This window comes from Oscarella lobularis, chromosome 13 (assembly GCF_947507565.1).
Source record: "Oscarella lobularis chromosome 13, ooOscLobu1.1, whole genome shotgun sequence".
Lineage (NCBI taxonomy): Eukaryota > Metazoa > Porifera > Homoscleromorpha > Homosclerophorida > Oscarellidae > Oscarella > Oscarella lobularis.
Window position 1 is genome coordinate 1,002,672 of NC_089187.1, and position 25,163 is coordinate 1,027,834.

Genomic DNA, 25,163 nt, shown 5'->3' on the forward strand with positions numbered 1-25,163 from the left:
TACAGGAAATCACGTGGACCAACAAGGTCTCCTAAATACCGGACACGTAATATCTCCTGAAATAAGAGGCTACTAAATACAACAAAGACACTTACCTGGAGTAAAATTTATCGCTGAATCCATTGGTGCTAATGGTTCTTCTCTCAGATGCATTTAAAATTTTACTTCTCAAAATGGACTCAAAAAGGCGAGGTCCTTCATCCAAGCAAAAACCTTTCCAACATCGCCGTTTTTGTTCAGAACAGTACCATATCGTCTATAAATCTGCAAGAACCGTTCGCGAAGGTATTTGCGGTAAAACCAAAGCTGGAATACCTCATTTTTCGCATCCAAAACGACTTTTTGCGAATCGTCATGAAAATCCTGAAATCGAACTAAGCACATATTACAGCAGAGCAATACTCCATGCGTCTACGCTTGTTTTCTTGACAATTTTGTGTTACTTTCAGATAATTTTGTGAAGGTTTGGTATGCAATGACGAAAAAAACAGTGCTGGCTTGTCTTGCTGAAGCAAAGCACCCTGCATACCAAACCTTGACAAAATCATCCGAAAGTAACACAAAATTGTCAAGAAAACAAGCGTAGACGCATGGCGTATTGCTCTGCTGTAATATTTGCTTAGTTCGATTTCAGGATTTTCATGACGATTCGCAAAAAGTCGTTTTGGATGCGAAAATGAGGTATTCCAGCTTTGGTTTTACCGCAAATACCTTCGAGAACGGTTCTTACAGATTTATAGACGATATGGCACTGTTCTGAACTAAAACAGCGATGTTGGAAAGGTTTTTGCTTGGATGAAGGACTTCGCCTTTTTGAGTCCGTTTTGAGCAGTAAAAATGCATCTGAGAGAAGAACCATTAGCACCAATGGATTCAGCGATAAATTTTACCCCAGGCAAGTGTCTGTTTGTATTTAGTAGCCTCTTATTTCAGGAGATATTACGTGTCCGGTATTTAGGAGACCTTGTTGATCCACGTGATTTCCTGTAATCGAATTCGAAGGGCTCCTAAAAATCGTCAGAGCAACGTACGCGGTCAAGGCTAGGTGCCGTTCGAAAGCGCTGACTCTGCCGGTTAGGCGAGGCCAAAAAAGAAGGAAGTCGAAACAAGCTTGCTCGACAAAACCGACGATGTTTGCGGTCGGTGCAGTTTGTCCGGGATTTAGGAACCCCTCCCCTATTCTAACTTCTGTTCGCCCAACGGCCGATTCTCACGCCAGAAAGAGTTGAACATCGGCTCACATTAGTTGACAGTGAGTACGTCTCAGGCGTCCCGAGCGTATGGACGTCCGTAGGCTTGCTGAATCGACCTCGCCCAATCGTTCTCCCACGATTGGCTATGAAGGTAAAGTAGGCGCGAAGCAACTGCACTGAGGGACAGATCAGCGAGATTTGCCACGGCACTGGAAGCGAGGAAGATATCAGGAGCCGTCAGCAAAATGTCTACACTGTACATGTACTAGATTCTAATTGTCGTTGTGCTCGAAGGGTGCCCTAGCTTTGAGGTTACGATGCCATTGATTCTCCCACGATGACACCCTTTCTGTTTCTTCCACAGGCAATTTAGCACTGCCACGCTTTCTTATAATTATATATAATTCCCGCTTGCAATGTAACAATGATAATTGAAACGACGGCAGAAGGGAAGTTGTTGATCACCAGATACATCTTGTAGTCTATATGTGTGGTAGCACAAAACGGTTGGTTGAGAATATTTTCGTGCGTACACCGACTGGAGAAACCTCAACGCACCAATCACGGCTCAGCGCAGTGGGGATGCCGCGGGCGTGCAACTTAACTTTTCTGAATTGTTGAGGCGTCCTTGAGATTATTTGATTAGTTGCTCCAAAGTAACGGGGCACTATATATACGTGCGTCCGGGAAAATGGCGTTTTGCGGACAACTGTTTCGTATATGAATGCTATTTCCGCGTCGTACGAAAATCAAATCACTCTGCTAGACTAGAGACGGAAGATTTATAATTCATCTAATTAAAGATAGTAAGAATAATTGCAGTAGAAAAGCATTTCTTCAAAAGTATAAGGGAGAACGTACGCAACACAAACAACATTAAAAATTGCACAAAATAAATAAAAGCGTCGCGGACTATAGAAGTCTCCATGCAACTTGACGCTCTTAGACTATATAAACTTTCCCTAATTCCGTCTGTCGCTGCACTCTGTGTTTATAGAGTTATCATCTTTGCTATCGATTGCTTCCAGTTGCAATGATTTCAATTCTCGCATTTCTATCCTCAATTCTCGCATTTCTCTTTTCCATTTGCACAATTCTCTCCCCGATTTTCGCATTTCTATCATAGATTCTTTCATTTCTCTTTTCATTTCTCGGATTTCTTTCTTTAGTTCATTCACAGCATCAGCCTTGGTTGCTATAAAACTGCACATCAGTTCAAAGCACAAGGGTTGGAAGCTCCACAGCAACGTGAGCGTAAAAGCAAGACGTATCCCGAAGCACATCATTTGAACAAGGGGTTCGTAGTTCGTAGACGTTAGGGAGGTTAATATTGACTTTTTTGCATCGAGGTGATGATCAGATTGCTTCAAATCAAAAACTTTGGCGGGCAGGTTATAACAAGAACTTGATAACATTGTTTCTTCAAGAGGAACCACGCACAACGATAATTATCAATCTCATAAAAGCTTATGAAAAGAATTGTTTTTAAATATAGCATGTGCGCGCGAGCTTCCTCCCCCGCCTCCGCGTCATAGTGACGCCTACTGGTTATCCCTACACACTTAGCGTGCGCACATGAATGATAAATAGTAGAGCGCACTCGAGCGATGAGGTGAAGGGTGAGGCATTCAAGCGCAAGTTGTACGTTGCTTACTTTATCGGCGGAGACGCGCGTTGGGTCGGCCATCTTTAGATAATGTGGGCGAGTTAATATTAATTTTAATCATGAGTCACGAGACCTTCACAGAGCTCTCTGATAAATCCTCTAACAGCGGCCATGTTGAAGAAGTACAGGCCGAGCGATTTAGCGAAGGGGGACTTCGCCCAGAATAGGGGCCCCCTCGTAGGTTATCGCGTAAAATGGGTGCAAACTCAGCACGCTTCCTTTCTATTAGGTATAGCCTTCCGTAGACAACTGTTTAAAGTCAGAAACGACGGATTGTCGAGGAGAGGGATCAGCCCCCTAGCTCTCTCTCCGAGTCTTGCGAAACCACGCCGTGACGGACACTGGAGGTAAAAAAAAAAACGAACGCAATATGAAAGCAAGACGCATAGCTTAGGAAGGCTGAAGACCGTTCTCTTTCGGAGAACATCGGATAATGAGTGCACGATTTTCTCGCGATTTGGTAGATCGGGTCCACGTCTCCGTCTGCTGATCAGTCACTCAGCTAGCTATAGGTCAGGTAGAACAAAGCGCGACAAATGACACTGCATGTAACGTCCAAGTAAAGTCCAAGTAAATGTCGAATCAGCTGTGCATTTAGAAAAATTCGAGGTTTAATCGAGAATTCGTTTCGGAAAGAAACGATTTAGGGACGCTAGGAAGACGATTCGATGGGCGGGTACTAAGTTGTTTGCGTCCGCCCAGCCTGGGACCTATGCGATTCCTTTAATTAATTTATCCTCCCTCTTCCTGCGGAAGTTTCCTTTCGATGCCGAAAGCTAAATTTCCCTGCGTATCGAGAGTATCGAGTCGTATTGCCCACGAAATACTCGTTCTTCTCGCGACCGGTAAGTAAATCACAAACGTGATAGTAGGAGACACGCAATTAACGATGCCAATAAATGGCAAAGCGCAAGGACAATGCGTGCCCTTATGCACAGATTGCCATTAGCTAGCTATACATGCAGTAGAACTGTGCTAATTCTTGCATCAGTGCTGAAGCGCCTATTGCTGTATTTGGCGTGCCAGGCGATTCTGAACAACAACAACAAAACCTGAGTTTGCCAAGTTTGTGCGCTCTACTAACACTTAAACTTGGAAAAAGGAAATCTCGACTTCTGAACAAGTGGCCATTGCGGAGGCGGCGCAGTGCGGCAGATAGCAATCCATTTTGGACCGAGGCGCCGAGATTGGCGACGCCTTTAGCGGCTCATCACGTGCATGACGCATACCACAACCACATTACCGTAATTGTGAATCCGTGCATTGTATAGGTAGAATCAAAATCTATAGTTTTTCGTACGAGTCTTTCAATTCAAACTTGAATTAATTAAGGTACTCTGCTTATTTTCTGGAGAGTGACAAAACTGCAGTGTCCCCACGTACCCTAGGTTCGTCGTCAGGACAACGCAAAACAAAACAGATAGGACTTTATGATGAAAGGCCACATTCAGCGCCGCATGTTTGGCTCTCCAAGGCTTCCTCGAAGCCAAACTCTTCAAGTTGCTGCTGCTGTACAAAGGAGGAATCTATTTCGCGGACGGTATCAAGATCCTTTTCGTCAAACTCTCCCATTTCATCGTGACCCTCATTTTCAAGGTACCTTCAAATCGCTATACCAGTTTGCATGAGCCTCGCGGCATGCGTTTAGCCTGCGCCGGCGCACGCCGAGAGTGTCGATCGAGATTGACTTTGCGTTTCTATAATTTATATTTAGCTAACATGGGCATGGCACCGGTCGCAAATTCACAATTGCGTCGGCCTCACAGTCTTCCTGGCGTTTTCGCTACCTCATGTAGCGAGAAACAGTGGCTGCCTTCGCGTGGATTGCCTAGTGACGAAAAATGGGATACGAATCTGTCTCCAATTCGTATGAGGGCACTTTCGATGATGATTGATATCTTTCGCAGCAATGACTGGAGAATTATGCTAGAGATGCTTCAAAGTAAGAATCTACTTCAATGTGAGCAGTGCGAGTATATACGTCACCAAGAAGGAAATTTTCGTGGCGCAGCTGCTATTGTACTTTCAATAATTGAGCAACTTCCTGCTCCAAGTTTTGAAAATTTTTGCAATTTTTTGCAAAGGGTTAATGGAGGTATGAAATTGTTAGCTGTTCTTTGTTGTGCAGCTAATGCGGATGAGAAAAAAGAGAAAAGTGAAATTACAGTAAACACTGAGCCTGATAAGGAATTAGAATCAATTTCAAGATGCTCATCTCGTGGTCATGCACAAAAAGGGCCTATCAAAAAGCTTAGCACTAAGCCAACCCAAAGTGAAACTAAGCCAAGGACAAAAGCTAAGCAAACAACGAGAAAGTCTACTTTGAAGAAACCTCGTTTTCCAAGAGCTAACTCAGCACTTACTCCCAATATGATTAGCGCTGTCAGCATATCTGGAATTGACAAATGGGAAGAGATCTGCTCACACCTTTTGTCTTCTAGTGCGACGGCTGAAATTAAGGAGCAACATCGCTCTCATATGGCTAGACTTAAGGCTTGCATAGAGATCTGGGCAAGAAAATCTAAAGATAAGCCAACCGTAAAAAGGCTTTTAGATATTTGTGAACTTTTTGGTGTTAGCGAAAGATTCGTCAAAGAAACTTATCGAAGCTTGCCCTAGACTTTTTGTACATCATGTATCTCATGTTAGTGTTTTGTAAACGTCCAGTAATTTTTTTATGTGCCTAAAGGAAAAAACATGAGAAGGGTGAGAGGGAATACGGGAACTTGACCCTACGGGCTACTAAACTTTGAGAGCCGCCTCACGCGTCCTCACGCTGTTTCTGGAGAGTAAAACGATGTCGTTTTGGAACACAGAACAGACGACTGTCTGTACAAAGTCTCTTTTTTGGAATGAGGTCACGACGAGACCATTGGGTTAGGGCGTCCCGCTCTTCAGATTTCACTCTCGATTTGTAAGGTAATAACGCGTTCTTTCAGGTATTCAGTGATACTGACGAACTGCCAACCATTGAAACGCGTGTTTCAACCGTCAAGGAAGTGCCTAGAAATTTTTGTGAAAGGTGAGAGTAAAATGCGTAGAGACGACATACACAGCACTAACAAAACATTGAGACGAAAAATAACACAAAATAAAAAGCGTCACGAACTTAGCATAACGTTCATGTAGTCTCCAACTTGAGGCTTTAGGCCGCACTGTCGGCCGCACGTTCACCAGGCGGTGGGGGCTTCTATACGTAAAAGAGCTAGAGATTTTTACCGATAGCGCTGGGCATCATTATCTTACGTCATCGGTTTCTAATAACTCCTTCCCTCTTGCGCTGCATGCTCTGTTCTGTCTGTTCTGATTTTCGCTGTCTAATGATTCCAATTGCAGCGATTTTATTTGTAGTATGTCTCTCCCTTGACTATCCACTTTTTTGTGCAGCTCGTCGTCTCGACCCTGGTGCTCTTGACCCCCGTGCTTACTGAAGTACAGCTTTATAGCAACCAAGAAGACCGTGAACACAAACGCAAATGCGCTAGCTCCCCCGACCCACGCGGGAATAATTGACTTGTGATTCTTCGACGTTGGGGGTTTAGTGGGGTCAGTGGTGGGTTTTCGGACACCTAAGCGAAAATCTCAATTTTTGTCAAATTATCTCGTTTTCCTTACCGTAGCACGGCTCAAATTGCATCATAACCACTTTGGTGTCACTAACGCCAGCCCTGTTCTCGTACCAAACCTTGCATTCCCCTGCAGCATCGCCGACTTCGTCAAGATGTACATTGACTGTAATAGAAGCTGCGAAATACAGTTTATCTATAGTGAGGTTTTGCTTCCTGCAGAGACCGTACCTCGCCATTCTGTCACTACCTCTCTAACATCATGGGAGGCCCCTGTGCATTTAACCCTAATCAATTGCACAGGAGCCGTGATTTTGTGGCTTGAAACGTCGCACGTTACGCTGACGTAATTGCACGCATCGTAGTCAGGAGCGATTTTGCAGTGTTTCCCAAGTACAGGCCGTTCTAGAACGATGCAATAAAATTCCTTTCAATAATCGTTGTTTGCTTTTTTGTACCCATTTGCAGAATGTTGAGGAAAGAATTCGTCGGAGCCGTTAAAATGTTACGGCTAGGGTCTCCTACAGCTCGGCATTCGTACTCGCCAACGTTCCGCGTTGAGAAACGCTCAATTTGCAAGTGAGTTTTGAAATAATTCACGTTCCCCTCTTCCCGCCTATTCCACACGGTCGCATTCGCCCTCGGGTAGTTTGAGGGGCATGTGGCAGTAACATTATCCCCGAGCGCAACAACGATGGTCGAGTTGTCTGCGCTCAATGGAACTATTATAAAAACTTTGGTATTGATACATACACCCACGTCATGACGCGAGCTTACGGTTGGTATTTGGGGAAAACGGCGGAAAACTTCGTATGCCGTTACCGGTGTCGCCTGTCGTCTCGCACACGTAGTGGTAGTCGGACGTGTTGTGCGTTATCGCTATTTCGAGACGGCTTGTGCACGGTCGTTTAGGCTTGAGCAGCCCTTGGCTTCCGCCACGTAGCGACTCTTCGCCGTCGACGCTAAAGGTTGACCATTTAACCGTCGCCGTGCGGCATCTTTGCTCGGCGTAGGCGCTTTCGTAGTTGCACGTCAATTCCGTATACCAGGCGTCCCTCCCTTCGTCGAAGTACGGTTGTTGACTCGTACTTACTCTAGGCAGTACGGAGTTGTCGTTAGCAGGCAGAGGAAAACCTAAGTGATTTTTTGAGAAGTTTTTGAATGTCTGTTTTTAATGAAAAAATATCGCGTACCTTCGGACGGCGATAGCATTGCCAGAAACAAGAAAGCGGTCAATATCGATTTTGTAGAAACCTACCACACGTGAGAATTGGCTGTTAGCGCGAAATTGGTCGTCCCCAAGTGCGGTGACGCAACGCACGATTACCTCAAAGCTAATTTCGCTTGCATCTGTTGACGATCCCATTATATGTTGATCAAAACCCCTCATAGCAAACTATGTTAGGGTCATGTAAGGACTTAGAATTGAGATCTCGGGTATTCGTTTCTCATCAAAGGATGGATGAAAAGTGAATGACGACCCTTGCTTAATATCAACGTTATCTTATAATTCCTATATGACGTGTTTGCGAAAACGCGACTCATTGTGTGAAAGAGAAGTGCACCTTCACGTCTTTCGTGGCGGTGCATGTTCTCGGCATCTTACACTTTGTGCTGCTGGGCTACTTTTGCTGCAAATCGAACGTACTCACATCGACGCACGTGATGAATCACGTTTGATCTCGTGAAAATTCCCGCTTATCGTTTCTGGTCTTCGGTTGACGAAACAAGACCGATAGAGCGGCAGCAGGGAATTTATTTGATTTGTTTAGAGCAGATTGAAGCGACAATAGCTATTTTTATCGCGCATGCGTGCGTGCGTACATTTTTCTCCATAGGGGTTAAAATAATTCGTTTTGCATTTACTAGTCTAGCGCACAAACAACAATGGCACTCACGTATTGTCTGCTACTGCTTCTCCTAACGCTTCCCAAATTACAAGGCACGACGCGAATGTCTCCCCAATGGTGTTTATATGACATCTTTTGCAGGTTTTCGCGTTAGAGTGGTGGCAAATCCAGGCTTCGTAAAAGAGCGCGCCTCGTTCTCTTTGTCTTGCTTTGTAACGGGCGGCCAAACGTCAGGCGCGTCCGTGACCTGGAGAAAAGACGAAAGGCCTTTGATAATAGACGGGAAACGAATCACATCGTTTACAAATGAATTTATCTATGTGATCGAGGCTCGAGAAGACGACACTGGTTGGTATGAGTGCACAGTGAAGAAGGGGTCTGCGATTGGATCCGATCGCATCAACGTCACTGTGGAAGGTCTGGCTTTCGAACCGCTTTGTTTCAGCGTGCATTCTGACTCGTTTTCCGGTCGATAGGCGGAGCGACGCTACAATCTGTTCAAAGTCACGTGACGAGCGTCGTGGGTGCGAACGTCTCACTAGAGTGCAAAGCGAGAGACGTCCGAGCTGTTCGCTGGCTTTACAACTTGGCAGAAATTCAGAAAAAAATGCGATTTAATCTGAGAACTCGTCCGGGGAGAAGCGCTCTGGAAATAAGCAGCGTGCAGATGTCTGACGCTGGGACGTACCAGTGTAAGAACAGGCTCAACGCGGCGAGTATTCTACTTACTGTCATACTGCCTGAAATTCCTCGTATCGTCGTTCATCCTTACAACATCGAGGCCTTCGAAGGCGAAAAGGTCACGTTAGTATGCGAGGCTATTGGCCGACCGCCGCTCACCTTGTCTTGGGTCAAGATAACGAGCGAGGACCACAAAGATATTCGCGTTGATGGGCCGTTGATGATTAGTGTTGCGACGCGGAGGCACGCTGGAATTTATCAGTGCATTGCAAGAAACGGCTATGGTCGCGCGGAGTCGAAAACGGCAACTGTTTCCATCAATCCTAGAGGTAACGGTATATGTAATCTGATTGATATACTTTTAATTTCTTCAGAAAACGTTCCAAATTTGCTTGTCAAACAAGGAGAATCGGCCGTTATCACTTGTCCTTTTTCTGATCAAAGGTCGACGGCCAGATGGACGAAAGACGATCGGTCAATCACGTTGTCTCCGTCTGCCATGCCAAACTTCCTAGGTGGTTCGGCATTGCTCATTGCCAACGCAACGTGCTCTGACAACGGGGTTTATTCTTGTCACGTGTATCTTAACGAGACAATTGATATCACATGCGCGATGGCAGTCACTGTTGAAGGTAGTAAACCTAATTTACTCCCCTGGGGGGATTAGTCAACGCTACGCATTTTTAGGTCCGCCTGAGCCACCGACTAATTTGTCAGTAACAGTCACTTGCCAGGACAACCAGCCCGGACTACTGCACGCGACGTGGCAGCCAAGCCCGTGCTACAGCGCGAGCAGTTTTAAGGGTTATACAGTGACAGTGACAGCAATTGACACGATATCCAAAGCAGGAAAAGAGACTGCTACAAGAGCAGGTCCAACCTCTTTTCAGACATCGGTCCTTCTCGATGGGTCATCATGTCAGGACTGCAGTATCGTATATGGGGTAGAGCTGCAAGCGGATAACGAATTTGGGACGAGCTCTTTAGTTCGTCCAACAGTTGTGCATAGCAAAAGCTCGGGTACGTGTATTACCGTCAAGACGTGTCATGTGTTTATCAATAATCAATTCATTAATTAAGGTAGAAGCTGTAGCGAGGAAAGCAAGGAGAACGCGATTTTGCGATCAGCACCTCGGTTTCGTATTTGGGTCAAGGACAAGCAATGCCAGTGCTCCAAAGTAAGTCCTAATTGTGCAATGCACAGACACGCCTTATTCCTGTATCATTGTTTCTCTCTCCAAGTCGTCCGTAATCTTCAACATTACTGAGAGGGTCAAAACCGTTCTTCGCAACTACATTTTCAAGGCATTGCGTAGACTTCACCAGAACACGATTCTATCTCTGACGTCAGAAACCGTGAAGTCAGTCGACGATCCAATCAGTGTATTTGTCTACGAAGCTATGATCAGTGACGTTACTTACTTAGAAGGAATCGACATGTTGTCCAGAATTTCTAGCACCATTGAAAGCGATCGTAGAAATGGGACGGACATTTACGTGGCAGAAACATGTTGGCTCATGTTTGCTGACTGCCCGGTTCTTCTTATAGAAGAGTTAAGCAAAACGGACTCAACATGCAAAATTCCGAACGCGTGCTCTATTTCAAAAGCGTTATATCGCATGAGACGATGGTGCCAGCCGTGTCTATAAATAAGAATGCAAGCATGCAGCAACAGTAAAGCACTTAGCACGCATCCCAATGTGCTATCCATCGATACATTATTCATTTCATGATTTGATCTTGACAAGACGTCGGAAGTTCCTTCTCCTTTTTTCGTAGACTGTCGGGTCATATGGGTCGGGTTGAATCAGGCCACTCGTTTCATTTTCACCGCTCACTCGCCGTCTGCACGAACAAGGCAAACGATGAAATTCAGGCTTTTCTTTATCCGACTCGTTTTCTTCAGGTGCCGAACCGTCTTCCGTGCTACAGCACAAACAGTTTTAATTAACGGTTATACGGTGACAGTGACGGCGATTGACACGGTCTCCAAAGTAGGCGATTCGAAGGCGACGAGAGCAAGTCCAACCAACGCACTGCATGGTCCAACCTCTGTTCAGATATCCGTCCTTCCTGATGGCTCATCGTGTCAGGACTGTATTATCACGGAAATGCAAGCGGAGAATTAATTTGGAAAGAGTGCTTCTGTTCGTTCAGCAGCAAGTTCAGGTAGGTATCTAGAAATAATTAATAAGTTTCATTAGTTAAGTAATGATGCACAGGCACGCCTTATTCAGGTATATCATTGCCTCTCTAATTAGTCTCCTGTAGCCTTCACCGTTCTTCGCAAACTACATTTACGTAAGCTTCATAAGAACAAGATTCTGGCTCTGTCGTCAGAAACCTTGAAATCAGTTGACGATCCAATCAGGGAATTTGTCTACCAAGCTGTGATCAGCGACGTTACTTAAAAGGAATCAATTATTTTTTCAGAGTTTCTGGCGCTATTAAAATCAATCAAAGAAATGGAGACAGACATTTACGTGGCAGAAGCGTGCAAGCTTGTGTTTGCCGACTGCATGCCCGGTTCGTCTTATGAAAGAGTCAAGCGAAACTGACTCTAACTGCGAAATTCGGAGGACGTGCTTCGTTTCAAAATCGTTGTATTGCATGAGAAGATGGTGCCAGCCCTGTCTATACATAAGAATGCAAGCAGCAATTCAGAAAGTAGCATGCAGCGGCAGCGAAATATAATGCACCGCGTAGCAAATACGCATGCAAATGCTATCAATAGTGTTCCAACGCAATGCTCTCGGAACCTGCGCGTGGAAGAAAATAAAATATTGAGCATTGACGCTGAGAAGAGAGAAAGAGAGAAGAGAAGTCGGACGTTCCGTCTCTGATCGGTCATGTGGGTCGGGTTGAATCATTCTTGAACCGCTGATTCTCTCACTAGCCGTCAGTATGAACAGTGTGCTGGCGGCGCGGTGGTTGCTGAATAGCTGGATGTTCGTTAAACTCGTCTTGAGGTACCGAAGCGTCTTCTTCCTTGTCGTTATCAGTCAGTTTATCCAGTACTTCTCGTGTTGTTCCTTTTATCTCCTTGAGGTCCTCACGTACGTGAACCGCTTCCGGTCCGTTGGCTGTCCTACCTCGAAAATAGATGAAAATAAGGGATAGGACTAGGATAAGTATTGCCACGCCGCTCAAGATGTAGACGGTGTAGTCGCTCTTTCCATTGTACTCTGATTCACCTGCATAAATTTGATTAATCAAGAAGGAGAAAGTTTAAGGCATACCTATTTCTAGTTCGTTGTCTTCCGTGGTGATGATGTCTGGAGGATTTTTGTAAGATATTTTAGTAGGTATTTGAGTCATTATAACACCACTTGTAGTTGACTCGCCACTTTCGTTGACCGTAGACGTTCTCACGGAAGCTTCAGTATTGTTAGGAAAGTGCCACGACGTGGCAACAATGCTGTGGTTGTTTCTTGCTTCCGGTTGAACAGTTGGCAACTCTGAAACCTCTGAAAGGAGAAACGCTAAACCAAAGGACATAGTAAATGATAAAATGTCCTTACTCATTATCACGTGTATGATGGAGCGTTCAGCTGCTGACTTGGTGATGCCATTACCTTTCAGCTTGCATTCCAAAGTTCCAGCATCGTCATAAGAGACGTTAAAAAGTTTTAGGCTGGGCCTATTGGAGTGGAGAAATTTTGAAGAATTTGCTGGAAGATGCTTGCCATCTTTCAACCATATGCACCTGACGTCACTTAGGTCTTTTGGAGGCATGACTTCTTTTGAAGGGCAGATCAGATCCAAATTACTTCCCAGCTCAGCCGTGACATTCGCCGTTGATGCAGCCAAAGGTACTAAGTTGAGAGATAGAGATAGTCGACTAGCTACAAACCGAATCTGCATTACTTTTAATGAGGAGTCGAATTGGATCACTGAGAAATTCATCCCTACTGTGACGACTAGTCACTTTGCACTCATAGTAGGACTTCTCGGGACTTGCGATTTTCCACATGACTTTTAGATAGGCGGCGCACTCAGAAACGCGAGTCCAAACCACGTGAGCATCCGACTCGCTGACATTCACTTTCTTCCCTTGGTGCATACCTGACCATATGGCATGACATTTGGTGCAGGATGCTGAACACGTCATCGAATAGTTGCAAATCAATTCTGCAACAGCCGCTTTCTGCTCCGGATCATAGTAATCGTTCACTTTGTTATGCACCACAATTGGTTTTTCTCTTCTAGTAACTAGGGGCACGTTTTCTGTAGCAAGCGTAAGAAAATTAAACAAAACGTAGCTAACCGGGGAGACTTTTCACCGACACAACCGCAATGCCTAACGCAATGACATGTGACCAGCACAGCCCACGCATGGTTTTGATCTAAAAATAGAAACGTGAACCGCGCTTTCTCGGGGTCGAGTCAGCATTTCGCACATGCAAAGGTTCTTCTAGCGCGTGCGTATACATACGTTCGCGTGCATTTACGCGTGCTGTGCAACGTGAATCAGTTGAATGGGAGTTGTTCGCTTGCAGTACAGTCTACTAGGACGCGTGAATCAATGCGTGCTTTCTTACGGTCTCGAAATTCTTCTTTTCGACTCGCGAAAAGATCAGTTACGATAGTGAGGTCACCTAAGAGAAAACTCGTGACGAGATGTGTTGCATCAGCCGGCTGTTGCATCAGGCTGGGCTGCATCCGCCCCAGAACTCCCGGATAGGACTTCCCTCACCTTAGATGCATGGCCTCGCGTTGTCCGCGTTGGCTGCGAGAATCTATGGTGGAAGAGTGTTAGCGAAGGAGTCTGCGCTGGTTTGAACTGACTGCCAACCGCTGCAACTAGCCAAAGTTTCAGTTTCACGCAGAGTCCAGGTCTGTCCTAGTCACCACTGTCTCTTAGTACGTTCCGCAATAGAATACCGCCTAGGGTGTTCTAATCACTCTACTAACTGCATTGAATTTCAAACGGAATGAGTACTCTTCTGGTGTCCTTCACCAGGCTTCTTATCTATGGTTTCACGTGCAGTGACGAATATCAATGACGGTACTCCTAGTCACAGTCACAGTACTGTACGGCGACGCTAAATGACTCGCAGCACTGTTAGATGTTTTCTTGAGCTTGTCCTCTGTGCTACCTTTTCAGCAGGTATGTGATCTAGATATCCAGACGCTCATTGCCGTTCTAGGTAGATTCTAAAATCGAAAAACCCATTGTTTTGCTTGTTCCAGGGCTACTGATAGAGGTTGAAGTCGAAGCAGATCCTCCAAAGGTTCATCAGAGTGAAACCTTCACCGTTTCGTGCTTCGTGTTGATCCACAGCACCCACGCAGCCGAAACAAGCATCTCCTGGACGAAAAACGGAGAACCGGTGTCGGGCGATGGAAATCGAATATTCTTTGACGAGTCAAGCCTTCACATATCCAATGCTATAACCAGTGACACGGGTTTCTACACATGCGCAGTAAGAGCACGAGCTAACGGGAACATGACTTCCGCTTTTGGCTCTGTTTATGTTGCTGTTGAAGGTACTTACTATTCGCCAACCAACACCAATTTGTACTTGATTTCCTTCTAGGTCGCACTATGATTGAGCCTGTAGTAGATCACGTGAGGGCCCCGGAAGGAGGAAGCGCCTCTTTGGAGTGCCAGGGCGAGGGTTTTTATTCTATACGCTGGTTTCATCAGTGGGAAGCTATTTCGGAAAGTGATATCTATCACATGAGCTTTTCTCCTTCGCTTGGCAAGGGAAGATTAAATATCACTCAAGTTCATGATTTTCATTCGGGCTCGTATCAGTGTCAAGGAGGGGAAGAAATGGCGTCCATTCTTCTGACTGTACAAGAAGTAAAGCAAACAGTTATGAACGCATTTCTAAATGACTACACGTCTGTCTTACTGACCTGCGACTACGTCTTTCCCAATAATAGTAACCGAGCAAATGTACTTGTTAGCTGGTTAAAAGAAGGAGTAGCGCTGAATAGCCACCAGACTCAGTCTCGTCTCTACTACGGCGAAGGTGTTGCTCATGCTATTGAAAACGCCACGTGCGCCGATTCCGGCCTATACACGTGTTTGATTTACGTTGCGAGTAAGCTTGACGCGGCTTGCTATACCAACCTGATAGTTGAGAGTAAGTGCAGTACTCTAATAATGGTATTTTGATTGTTATTTTGTTGAATTTAGGCTATCCTGCTCCTCCAACTAACGTTGACGTTGAATTGCACTGCGATGAGTATTCCAATGCACTGCATGTCACTTGGCATCCAAGTGCTTGCGCGGCTGACAAGACCTTCTACGGTTACGACGTAACGATAACCGCGTTTGAACCAAAGTTCTTTTCTTATGACACAAAATCAACTTCCGTGTCGAATATCAGTTGTTCCTTTGATCTTTCAGGGAAAAGTACTACTGTAAAGTGGTCATGCACAAACTGCGGAACGTTTTATGGTGTGGAAGTGGTGGCAAAGAACGCTTTTGGTAAAAGTCAACGAATAATGCCTTCGTACGTTTTTAAACAAGGCAAAGGTACTTCCTCACGGGAAATAAAAAGCTGATCTGTTTATCTTGTTTGTCTAATTGAAGGGAGACAATGTGCTCAAAATAAATTTCCAATATTGCAATCACTGCCAGAGATTCAAGTATGGACTGTTGATCATAACTGCACCTGTTCAAAGGTAAAATTTTCTAAGTAATTTATTGATTTATAAGTTTGCATTTATTTCAGTCAGCGGAAGTACTTAGCATGACAAAGCACGTCAGGAATTCGACAACTAATTACCTAAGCAATTATCTACCTGCACAGAATCATCTGGAGTCTATCCTGGTAACACCAGGTAATAGAGCTATGACAGTCTTTCTCTATCGAATCGGATTGAGGAATCTGAGTGTTTCTGATTCTATCAGAGTAGCGTCCAAAATAGATGCATTAATAAACGCTGACCGTCGAAGACGATATTCAATGAACGTAACAGAAGACTGTCAGTTATTCTTTGCAGACTGTAGTGCTTTGTACGTTGAAGATGCCAAGTGCCGTCAGGTGGTAAGCCACAGCTGTCGAGAGCCTAAGTCACTCCGAAAGCTTCGAAAGATGTGTAATCGACTGTAACGATTGTTTTTGAACTCAATTTCATTATTAATTAATTAATTAATTAATTGAAATCCAGTTCTGTATGTTACTGTACAGTGTTTGTACGTCAACAACTGCGCCATGACGACGCAGTAAAACATGCATTATGTTTTTTCGTTCGTGTAGCGTGCTTTAGCAACGTTGCTTTCTTTCAGCTTTCTTCTCCGTCCGAACGTTTCACAAACGATCGAATTTCTGTGTGATCAGAAAAGTGGTTTGGCCGACTATGGGCTAAGAGAAATGTCTCGAAAACGGCCCTTCGTCGAGATATTCGAATATGAAGTGCAGTAAGGCAGCTCCTCGCGTGGTTCCAGTTGCAGGCGAGATAAAAAGATGAATTGCAGTCTTTGATCTCTTGAAAATTTCTCTTTTCAGCACGAAAGAGTTCATAGATAGCTCAAAAGCTGCGTGACATCACCATGCAATCCAAGAGACCTCGAGGGCATCCTTCAAGAGACTTCCTTCAAGGGTATATAGATGCAACAATGTAGATGGTTATCTGAGCGTAAATTACGTTAGCCTTTTGCCTGCGGGTGTTTGTGTTTGTGTGTGCGTGTGGATTTGGCTCCATCCAACACCTTATATACAGGCGTCACCGAGAACACGACATGAGAGCTGTTCTATGTTCGCTTCTGCTCGGTTTTTTGCTCACGTCAGACGCTGAGGGTTGGCTGTTTAGTCGTCGTCGTCGCCGTCCGCCGTCGCCGTGCTACGTAGTGAATTGTCAGGTACGAGTGCGCGTTCTTCTCGCTGTTTTACGTGTGCGTCTCACGGTAGCTTTTTGATCAGGTCAACTCTTGGGGTTCGTGGGGCTCCTGTTCTACAAAATGCGGCTCTGGCACGCAGCGGCGCTATCGTTCCGTCTCCGTGTCAGCGAGATGCATGCGGCGGCTCGTCTTGTCCATCTACATCGGTTTGAACCAAAATTATTCGTCAAAACTTTTACGGATTGTATTGTTGTTGATATGTAGGCCAGCAGAAGCTGCAGTGACGGTTGTGCCCACCACTGCTCTTCGTCCTCTGGTAACTGCTGGTGCAGAACTGGCTACCTACTGAGCTCGAACAAAAAGGATTGCCGGTCTCGCGACTGTGGCTCGCCCTCGGCGAGTTACTGTCCCTCGTCGGAGACGCGTGGTTCAACGTGCAAGTACCCGTCTTTCTTGTGCGGTTCCGGCACAACCTACGGTAAAAGGTGCTACGTCTCGCGTGTCCGAGTGGTTACACTCGTGCAAGTGGCAGCTCTTCGATCACTTGCTCTTCGTCCGGTTCGTGGTCGTCACACAGCAGAATTTGGTGCGAACGAATGAATCAGCCTCCTACTGTGGTACGATTGGGGTTCACTTTCTACGGCGTTTTCGATCGGTTTCGTCGTTCTTCATAGATTAGTATGTCTAGCTATAGCGTGGACGAAAACGTTAGGGTTATTGCTTTCTCAATTACGAAGGGAATAGCTCTCATTCCATCATAGTTCGCAGCCGCGACAGCGGTACACCGTCAAAATACGTTGACCAGACGTTGAAAGTCGATTTGGTAAAATGTGAACGATCGTCCGAGAAACCTTCGCCTTTCCGAAAACACTCTGAAAGAAAACTCTGCAACTGGTACGGTCATTGGAGCGCTATCAGCGTCAGACGAACATTCCATGCAATCACTGACGTACACGCTAACCGACAATGCTGGAGGCCGATTTTCTATAAGGAGAGGAAATAGAGTAGTTCTTGCTAGGCGACGTAGAATTGACTACGAAACAGCAACTAGTCACATGATTCGCGCTCTCGTGAAAGACAGCGGAAGCCCGTCACTGAGTTTATCTGTCGCCTTTCGTATCTTTATTTCGAACGTGAATGAACCGCCGGGAAGGGTCACGTTTTCGTCCGCGGGTGCATGGCCAGCAGACTTTTACGATGAATCAGCCTACAGTGAATGAAATTTCCTCTAGGAATACAGTTGTCAGAACGTTGATAGGCTACGATCCGGACGCCAACGATGAGCTCACATATAGCCTGGACTCTACTTCCGATGGTCGTTTCGCTTTGAATTCGAGCGCTGCCGTGTGTAAATCGAGGTCTTTTGGCGTAAGTGCGCGCGCGTTTCTTTTAGGGACTTTTAAGACAACGAATTTTTGGGTATAGAAATGGAAGAGCCGGTGCACTGTTCCCGTGATCGTCAATGGCGACCTGAATTACGAAGAAGCCTCTCTTCACACCATCTCGGTGCGGCTTACAGACGACGGTAATCTTGTCAAAACGAGAGATTTCTCGATTGCTTTCAGAAACGTGAATGATCCTCCCCGAGACATTCTCCTGTCTGGCACATCTATTAACGAAAACCGAAACAGTGCGATTGTCGGCATCTGTACGACAATCGACGAAGACGCAGAGGACACTTTTACGTACAAGTTGATGGAGTCGGGAAAGTCGGCACACCGTTATCGTGCGAGCCACTGACAGAAGTGGACTTCACAAAGTTAATTCCTTTACTATTGCAGTCGTCGATGTAAATGACAAACCGGAGGCAAGAGCTTGAATGTCTCCATTGTTCAAGCGACTTGATCAAATGTTTTTTAGAACATCTCCCTTTCATCGTCTCAAATTTCGGAAAATATGAACGGCGCCGTTGTCGGACGTCTGACTACTGTCGACGAAGATACATCTCAGACTCACACGTATTTTCTGAATGACGGAGCCGGCGATCGATTCGGCATTTTCGGGTTTCCCAGCTATGTCAATCGTAGCAAACTTTGTGATTGACATTTTGGACATCAATGAGAGACCTACTTTTGTGAGACTGAACACCAATCGCGTTCGCGAGAATAGTGGTGCAGGAACGACGATAGGCATCATGTCCGTGATTGATCCGGACAACGCCAAGTGGCCTCTACAGACATTCACCTACGCGCTTTTAGAAAGTGCCGGAGGCCGATTTCGACTGGAAAATAACGTTCTCAAGGTAGCCATATCAAATGTGCGGTGCTTGGCTCTTGGTGAAGGCGAGTGCTTTCTGAATTATGAAAAAGATGACTTCTACAGCATTTCCGTGCGAGCAACCGATAGTGGATCTCCGGAACTGTTTGTTGACGCCATGTTTGTCATCAATGTGACCGACGAGAATGACAAACCGCGGAACCTTGACCTTTCCAATGAAAACGTGAGGGAAAACAGCGTCGCTGGCGCTAGCGTTGGAATTCTTTCTGCTAACGAAGAAGATGGAGACAGTGTTACGTATTCGTTGTCACGCGACGACAATGAAATGTTTAGAATGGTAGATTACGAATTTTCCAAAGGGTACAACGTCACTGTTTTGGCTAGAGACAATGGCTCACCTTCTCTATCGGTAAGTTAAACGTATATGCATTCAATTACATCTAAGACGTTCCTGTCAATAGATTTCTAGAACGTTCGTCATTGATGTTCTCGACGTCAATGAACCACCATCTTTGATCAGCGTGACTGACACAAATGGGCGGCTGTCTTTCGTTCAAGACAAACCTCGAATTGATGAGAACTCTCCTATTGGCACTGACGTAGGTACGATTGTGAGCTCAGATCCAGACGGTGGTGATACGCTGGAGCTTCACCTGAACGACGACGATTTTCACTCGGAAATGTTACGTGCAACGAGAACGGCTTTGTAAGTAGTTAATTAGTTAGGAGGAAGGTTTATAGAGATGTTCTTATTTAGGTCACGTGTTGGACGTCGCTACGCGTCGCGCGGTTTCTCAACTACGAAGAGAGTTCTGGTCATCGCATCGAAATTCGTTCTAATGACTCCAAAGGAAAGTCCACGATTTCTACATTCTCCGCAGCAGTTGCTAACGTTAACGACGGCCCCGACGACATTCTTCGGATCTTTTGGTTCAATTGAAGAAAATCAGAACAGCGCATCTTTAGGCCGTCTGACGACCATCGACGGCGATGCCAGAGACAACCACACGTACGTCCTAACAGAGTCGGCAGGTGGCCGATTTGTCATTGTCGGTGACAACCTACTCACAGCAGCCGATGCCAATTTGGATTACGAACAGCAATCTCAATACCTAATCGAAATACGATCAACTGATTCCGGATCTCCTTCACTCGATGTCACTAAACAATTCACAATAGAAGTGATAGATGTGAACGAAGAGCCAAGTGCTCTGTCGTTAAAAGGCACTACCGTGGCAGAGAACAGTGCCATCGGGACTTCTGTCGGCACCTTGTTGGCAGTCGATCCAGACAACGCGAAGACGAATCGTCAGACCTCGACATTTACCTTAGTCGACAGTGCAGGAGGTCGCTTCGCGATCGACGACGGTGTCGTAGAGGTGGCGACGTCAAATGTGCGTTGCTTGTCGTGCGGTGGACCGGAGTGTCGGATCAACTACGAGTCGGCACAGCGGCATAATATCACCGTCACTGTCACTGATGATGGAGATCTTGCGCGTCGTCGAGATTTTGTACTGACGATGTACGTCACTGACGCAAACGATAAACCGCGAAGACTTACGATCGATAGATTTCGAGTCGTCGAAAACGAACTTGCTGGTACTTTAGTGGGATTGTTCAGCGCTTCTGACGAAGACGTCGGCGATGTTCTCTCGTACGAGTTACTGCAAGACGACAACGGCGGATTTGAAGTACGCGGGAATGAGCTTTTTAAAGCAAGGTCGACTGACTACGAAACGAAGAAGTCGCACAATATCACTGTACGTGTGACAGATAACGGGGAACCATCAAAATCGGTAACAAGAAGTAGTGTAGTACCTTTTGTTCTATATCTCCGCATAATGTAGATGGTGAAATCCTTCCTAATTGAAGTAGTAGACGCGAACCAAGCTCCTGTTGATATACTTTTCACTGACAAAGACGGGCAGCTGAGCTTCGTTGACGACGAGCCCCAAGTGGAAGAGAATTCTGCGAACGGTACAGTGATCGGCACGCTAATGGGTCTCGACGCCGATGCACAGCAGTTCCTTGCGTTCTCCCTCGACGACGACGACGAAGGACCATTTGGACTAATGAACGCGACGGCGACGTGTAGCTCGAACACGCCCACTCCTGTAAGTGGCTATAGCTAACGGCGTCGTTCAAGAATTGATTCCTGTGAGAAATAGGGTGTTGGGAGGGTGTGCCGTGCAAAGATCATAGCGAGAAAGTCGTTCAACTACGACGACCAGGTCAATCACAGTATTACCGTTCGTTCAACAGATGCAGGAGGACTCTCCAAAACTGCACGATTTGTCATTAGAATTGCCGACGTCAACGACAAACCTACGGTAGGTGTAGCATGCCTCCAATTATAAAAGCATTTATACAAGCTTGTCTTTCTCAGGGTATTCAACTTTTTGGCACGAAGTCTCCACGAGTCTTCGAAAATCAAAACGATGTCGTTGTGGGCGACATGGTGACTATCGACGAGGACAAATCTCAGTTGTATACGTACACGTTAGCCGATGACGCCGGAGGTCGATTCGTCGTCGACGGCCACAGACTGAAAGTGTCCTCGTCGGCGAATCTCGACTATGAAATTGCTGATCGTCACGCTGTGGTTGTCAATTCGACGGACAGCAGTTCGCCGCCGCTTTCGGTCTCCGAGACCTTCGTCATTCAAGTTTTGGACATCAACGAGGCCCCATCGGCTGTGATATTAGATAGAAATGCTGTCATTGAAAACAGTCCTATAAATACGGTAATTGGACATTTGTCATCACTTGATTTAGACTACTCGCAGACGTATACGTATGAACTGTTAGACTCAAACAGCGGTCGATTTATATTGGCTGGGAACACATTGAAGACGGCCATATCGAATGTGAGATGCTTAGAGATGGGAGGCAGCGAATGCCTTTTGAACCACGAAGAAGCAGACGAACGGTACATTTGTGTTCGAGCAACCGACAGCGGGTCGCCGCCGCTCTCCGTCGTATCTCAATTGAAGATTCTAGTGGCAGATGCCATTGATCAGCCAAGAAATCTAATTTTATCACGCAAGATCGTTCACGAGAACGTGTCCGCTGGGAATGTAATAGGAACAGTGGGAGCAAGCGATGAAGACGAGTATCAGAAACTCGCCTTTGAGCTAGCGTATGAGAATAGGGATCATTTCAGAATTATTGGAAATGAACTGCAGATTGCAGAATTATGAGTTGACGAGATCTTATTCTGTCATTATAATAGCGCAGGACAATGGAACTTTTCGTATGAACGTAATTGAATTAAAAATTATGCCTAGACTTTTAATAATTTGATATTTCACGTAGGTCTCAAAGACGTTTGTCATCGGCGTTTTAGACGTGAACGAGCCTCCTTTTGACGTCAACATAACCGATGAATACGGTCAATTGAACTTCAGTCGTGGCATGCCCAAAGTCGATGAAAACACTTCTAAAGGAACAATAATCGGAAAGGTCGTTGCTATGGATTAGGACACAAACGATATGCGACGTTTTCCCTGGACGATGACTCTGGCGAACATTTCGCTTTGGGAACGACATCGTGCCAGTCAGAAACTGGCCTGCCGGTACACCTGCGGTACGGTGCGTTGGTTAGATGTGTAATTTTTTACGATTTTAGGGCGTCAACACGGTCTGTTGGACGACGCTTATCGTTTCAGGAAATTTCGACTACGAAAGCGACGATCACTTGCAGCGCATAGAAATTACCGTGCATGACTCGGAGGAATTATCTGTCGGTCGTCAATTTGCCGTTGCCATTGGCAACGTCAATGATCGACCTAAGGACGTCAAGTTTTCTAACGCAACCCAAGGTTCGGTTGAAGAAAATCGAAAGAACGCCTTTGTTGCTAGTCTAGTGACAATCGATGATGACCAATCTGACAAACACGCGTACAAATTGTTGGACTCTGCTGGCGGTCGATTCATGATTAACGGCACCATTCTAATGACAGCAGCCGATGTCAGTTTAGACTATGAGAATGAGTCCCAGCACAAAATCGTCATCAGGTCTATTGACTCAGGATCTCTTTCTCTGTACGTCGACAAAAACTTTATGATACACGTTACAGATGTCAACGAAGCTCCTACTGGGGTGTTAGAGAACAACAAGGTCAACGAGAACAGTGATAGCGGTACTGTTGTCGGAGGATTGCTCGCTGACGATCCGGACAATGCTCGAACGACTCGTCAGGTGATGACGTTTACTTTGACGGATAGTGCAAGCGGTCGTTTCATGATCGAAGATGACTTCGTGGTCGTTGCCGTTTCTAATCAACTCTGTTTGGCGTACGGTGGCGTGGAATGCAAAATCAATTATGAGTCGTCCCAGTGGCACAATATCTCAATTCGTGTCGAAGACGACGGTACTCCGAGACTCGGCCTCACATTTAATTTGACGATCGACGTGACCGATGTAAATGATCAGCCAAGAAATCTCGAAATAGACAAACCCGCTAACACGTTAGTGGGATCGTTCAGTGCCACTGACGAGGATGCAGGCGACGTTCTCTCGTACACGCTCTTAGACGACGATGAAGGCCAGTTCAAACTGAATGGAAGCGATATACTGAAGGCGCGGGAAACTGACTACGAGACTCGCAAATTTCATGCCGTCACAGTGGAAGTAATAGCCAGCAAAGAACCTGTAAAATCGGTAAGTGTTTTGTCTATTTGAACCACCTGCGGCAATATACTTCAAAGACCGTGGCGGACAGCTAGGCTTCAAGGGCGATTATCCTCGCGTCGAGGAGAATTCAGCCATGAATACATGCAGTAGTGGGTATTGTGGAAGGTCTCGACGAAGACGCGGGTCAAGTATTGACATTTTCGCTTGATAAGATTCATGGAAGATTTGGCATCGAAGCGTCAACTTGTCGTGCGACAAATGACACTGAAGTTCGTCTTTTTCACTTGTAGAACAAAAATTAGGAAATGTTTTTTGCGTAGGGCGTTCAAACGGTGTGCATTGCAAACGTGACAATTGAAGGAGATCTTGACTTTGAAATGAATGCAAAGCACAGCGTGATCATTCGAACGACTGATAAAGGCGAGCTATCTAGAGTGGCACCTTTTTCAATTACCGTTGTGGACATCAATGATAAGCCTACGGTAGGAAGGCCGACTACTTATACACATTACGTCTAGTGTTGCTAGTCGTTCACTTTTGTAGGACATTACGATTTCTGGCGGCTCGACTCTTACGGTGTACGAAAGTCAAAACGACGTAATTGTCGGCGATTTGGTAACCGTCGACGAAGACAAAAATCAATCGCACCGCTACACCTTGATTAGTGATGCTAGAGGAAGATTCTCTCTGTTGATGGAAACCAACTCATAGTCTCGTCGACGGCGAATCTAGACTACGAAAATAGCACTGAGCACACGATCATTTTGAAGTCGACCGACAACGGAACACCGCTTATGTCGGTGACCAAGTCGTTCATTGTCAGTGTATTGGACGAGAACGAAGCACCGACTTCGATTTTTTAGACAGATATACAGTCTCGGTTCGGATGGCGTAATTTCTACCCTTTTCACTCAGGATCCGGATAACGCTTGGGCAGCGAAACAAACGTTCTCGTACGAGTTTTCAGACGAAGAATCTCTTGGTTATGGATTCAGCGTCAACGAGGATCAATTGAAGGTCACGCCGGTTAGGGAATGTTTGGCTACCCGTCCACCAAGAGGGTGTGCTGAGGGCTCTCAAACCGCCTCGAGAGGATATAAGTATACGATCAGACTGCGTTCCACCGATAGCGGCATTCCGTCGAAGTCGATTGAGGCGACTTTGTCAATTCAAGTGAATGATGCTGCTTTCAACGAATGCGTCTTTGGCGTAGTGATTACAAATTGTCGTCCAGCGCGTTCGATTCAGCAGTCAGATAGGGCGGGAGTGAAGGAGAGTGGTGGAGCGCCTCTGTCTGCGGTGCCCACGAAACCGTAACACCGCGGTCTGTCTTAGATGGTTTGTTTTGTTTGTTATGTTTTTTTTTTTCGCGGCACCAGTCTGTGAATGTGAGCTTGCACCAAATCTCTCCTCTGCAAAGCACCGATCAAGGAGATTATCTGTTTAGAAGAAGGGGCGGCGCCAGGGAATGGAGCTAACTAGACACCAGACTCAGTCTTGTCTCTACTACGGCGAAGGTGTTGCTCTTGCTATTGATTACGCCACGTTCGTCGATT

The 25,163-nt window shown here is 45.8% G+C and overlaps 6 protein-coding genes and 1 long non-coding RNA gene across 19 annotated transcripts; 5 read left to right on the forward strand and 2 right to left on the reverse strand.

Annotated features, from left to right (window-relative positions):
- The first annotated feature begins 2,937 nt into the window (after positions 1-2,937).
- On the forward strand, positions 2,938-5,569 carry LOC136194505 (uncharacterized). 3 transcript variants are annotated; one of them, XR_010671655.1, is made up of 4 exons: positions 2,938-3,036; positions 3,089-4,191; positions 4,248-4,455; positions 4,574-5,569. It is a non-coding gene; the product is annotated as an uncharacterized lncRNA (long non-coding RNA). The 3 variants fall into 3 exon arrangements; XR_010671656.1 differs by having other exon boundaries at positions 3,089-3,206; positions 3,254-4,455; XR_010671654.1 differs by having other exon boundaries at positions 3,089-4,455.
- A 281-nt stretch (positions 5,570-5,850) lies between these two features.
- On the reverse strand, positions 5,851-8,147 carry LOC136194504 (uncharacterized). Of its 2 annotated transcripts, none has more exons than XM_065983656.1 (9): positions 8,032-8,147; positions 7,753-7,938; positions 7,619-7,679; positions 7,203-7,559; positions 6,884-7,147; positions 6,657-6,830; positions 6,475-6,603; positions 6,106-6,428; positions 5,851-6,049 (listed from the first exon to the last, which is right to left on the reverse strand). In XM_065983656.1, exons 2-9 carry the CDS (start codon positions 7,813-7,815, stop codon positions 6,005-6,007), a joined length of 1,416 nt encoding a protein of 471 aa, XP_065839728.1. In that variant the 5' UTR covers positions 7,816-7,938; positions 8,032-8,147; the 3' UTR covers positions 5,851-6,004. The 2 variants fall into 2 exon arrangements, with proteins under 2 accessions (XP_065839728.1, XP_065839727.1); XM_065983655.1 differs by having other exon boundaries at positions 7,991-8,147.
- Positions 8,148-8,298: 151 nt separating this feature from the next.
- On the forward strand, positions 8,299-10,615 carry LOC136194503 (contactin-5-like). 3 transcript variants are annotated; one of them, XM_065983653.1, is made up of 8 exons: positions 8,299-8,367; positions 8,417-8,692; positions 8,752-9,285; positions 9,331-9,588; positions 9,644-9,976; positions 10,037-10,134; positions 10,199-10,317; positions 10,383-10,546. In XM_065983653.1, the coding sequence occupies exons 1-8, from the start codon at positions 8,313-8,315 to the stop codon at positions 10,411-10,413; spliced, it is 1,704 nt and encodes a 567-aa protein (XP_065839725.1). In that variant the 5' UTR covers positions 8,299-8,312; the 3' UTR covers positions 10,414-10,546. The 3 variants fall into 3 exon arrangements, with proteins under 3 accessions (XP_065839725.1, XP_065839723.1, XP_065839726.1); XM_065983651.1 differs by having other exon boundaries at positions 10,199-10,615; XM_065983654.1 differs by lacking the exon at positions 10,383-10,546 and having other exon boundaries at positions 10,041-10,134; positions 10,199-10,238.
- A 928-nt stretch (positions 10,616-11,543) lies between these two features.
- On the reverse strand, positions 11,544-13,836 carry LOC136194390 (uncharacterized). 4 transcript variants are annotated; one of them, XM_065983486.1, is made up of 7 exons: positions 13,654-13,712; positions 13,499-13,555; positions 13,225-13,303; positions 12,825-13,169; positions 12,479-12,772; positions 12,197-12,424; positions 11,544-12,151 (listed from the first exon to the last, which is right to left on the reverse strand). In XM_065983486.1, exons 3-7 carry the CDS (start codon positions 13,292-13,294, stop codon positions 11,850-11,852), a joined length of 1,239 nt encoding a protein of 412 aa, XP_065839558.1. In that variant the 5' UTR covers positions 13,295-13,303; positions 13,499-13,555; positions 13,654-13,712; the 3' UTR covers positions 11,544-11,849. The 4 variants fall into 4 exon arrangements, with proteins under 4 accessions (XP_065839558.1, XP_065839559.1, XP_065839557.1 ...); XM_065983487.1 differs by lacking the exons at positions 13,499-13,555; positions 13,654-13,712 and adding an exon at positions 13,393-13,449 and having other exon boundaries at positions 12,479-12,597; positions 12,664-12,772; XM_065983485.1 differs by having other exon boundaries at positions 13,499-13,836.
- On the forward strand, positions 13,475-16,102 carry LOC136194389 (uncharacterized). The gene is made up of 7 exons (XM_065983482.1): positions 13,475-13,793; positions 13,849-14,067; positions 14,151-14,447; positions 14,498-15,052; positions 15,106-15,447; positions 15,505-15,596; positions 15,647-16,102. Exons 2-7 carry the CDS (start codon positions 14,007-14,009, stop codon positions 16,025-16,027), a joined length of 1,728 nt encoding a protein of 575 aa, XP_065839554.1. The 5' UTR covers positions 13,475-13,793; positions 13,849-14,006; the 3' UTR covers positions 16,028-16,102.
- A 291-nt stretch (positions 16,103-16,393) lies between these two features.
- Positions 16,394-25,040, forward strand: LOC136194540 (protein dachsous-like). 5 transcript variants are annotated; one of them, XM_065983704.1, is made up of 16 exons: positions 16,394-16,517; positions 16,568-16,776; positions 16,838-16,961; positions 17,020-18,123; positions 18,181-18,562; positions 18,616-19,381; positions 19,434-19,678; positions 19,730-20,768; positions 20,820-21,086; positions 21,141-21,302; positions 21,359-22,232; positions 22,287-22,546; positions 22,600-23,634; positions 23,682-23,876; positions 23,928-24,089; positions 24,151-25,040. In XM_065983704.1, exons 6-11 carry the CDS (start codon positions 18,725-18,727, stop codon positions 22,169-22,171), a joined length of 3,183 nt encoding a protein of 1,060 aa, XP_065839776.1. In that variant the 5' UTR covers positions 16,394-16,517; positions 16,568-16,776; positions 16,838-16,961; positions 17,020-18,123; positions 18,181-18,562; positions 18,616-18,724; the 3' UTR covers positions 22,172-22,232; positions 22,287-22,546; positions 22,600-23,634; positions 23,682-23,876; positions 23,928-24,089; positions 24,151-25,040. The 5 variants fall into 5 exon arrangements, with proteins under 5 accessions (XP_065839776.1, XP_065839775.1, XP_065839773.1 ...); XM_065983703.1 differs by having other exon boundaries at positions 22,600-23,876; positions 24,135-25,040; XM_065983701.1 differs by having other exon boundaries at positions 22,600-23,876.
- On the forward strand, positions 22,227-24,924 carry LOC136194849 (protocadherin gamma-A3-like). Its single transcript, XM_065984102.1, has 6 exons — positions 22,227-22,232; positions 22,287-22,433; positions 22,600-23,634; positions 23,928-24,089; positions 24,151-24,222; positions 24,523-24,924. Exons 1-6 carry the CDS (start codon positions 22,227-22,229, stop codon positions 24,922-24,924), a joined length of 1,824 nt encoding a protein of 607 aa, XP_065840174.1.
- Positions 25,041-25,163: the final 123 nt, after the last annotated feature.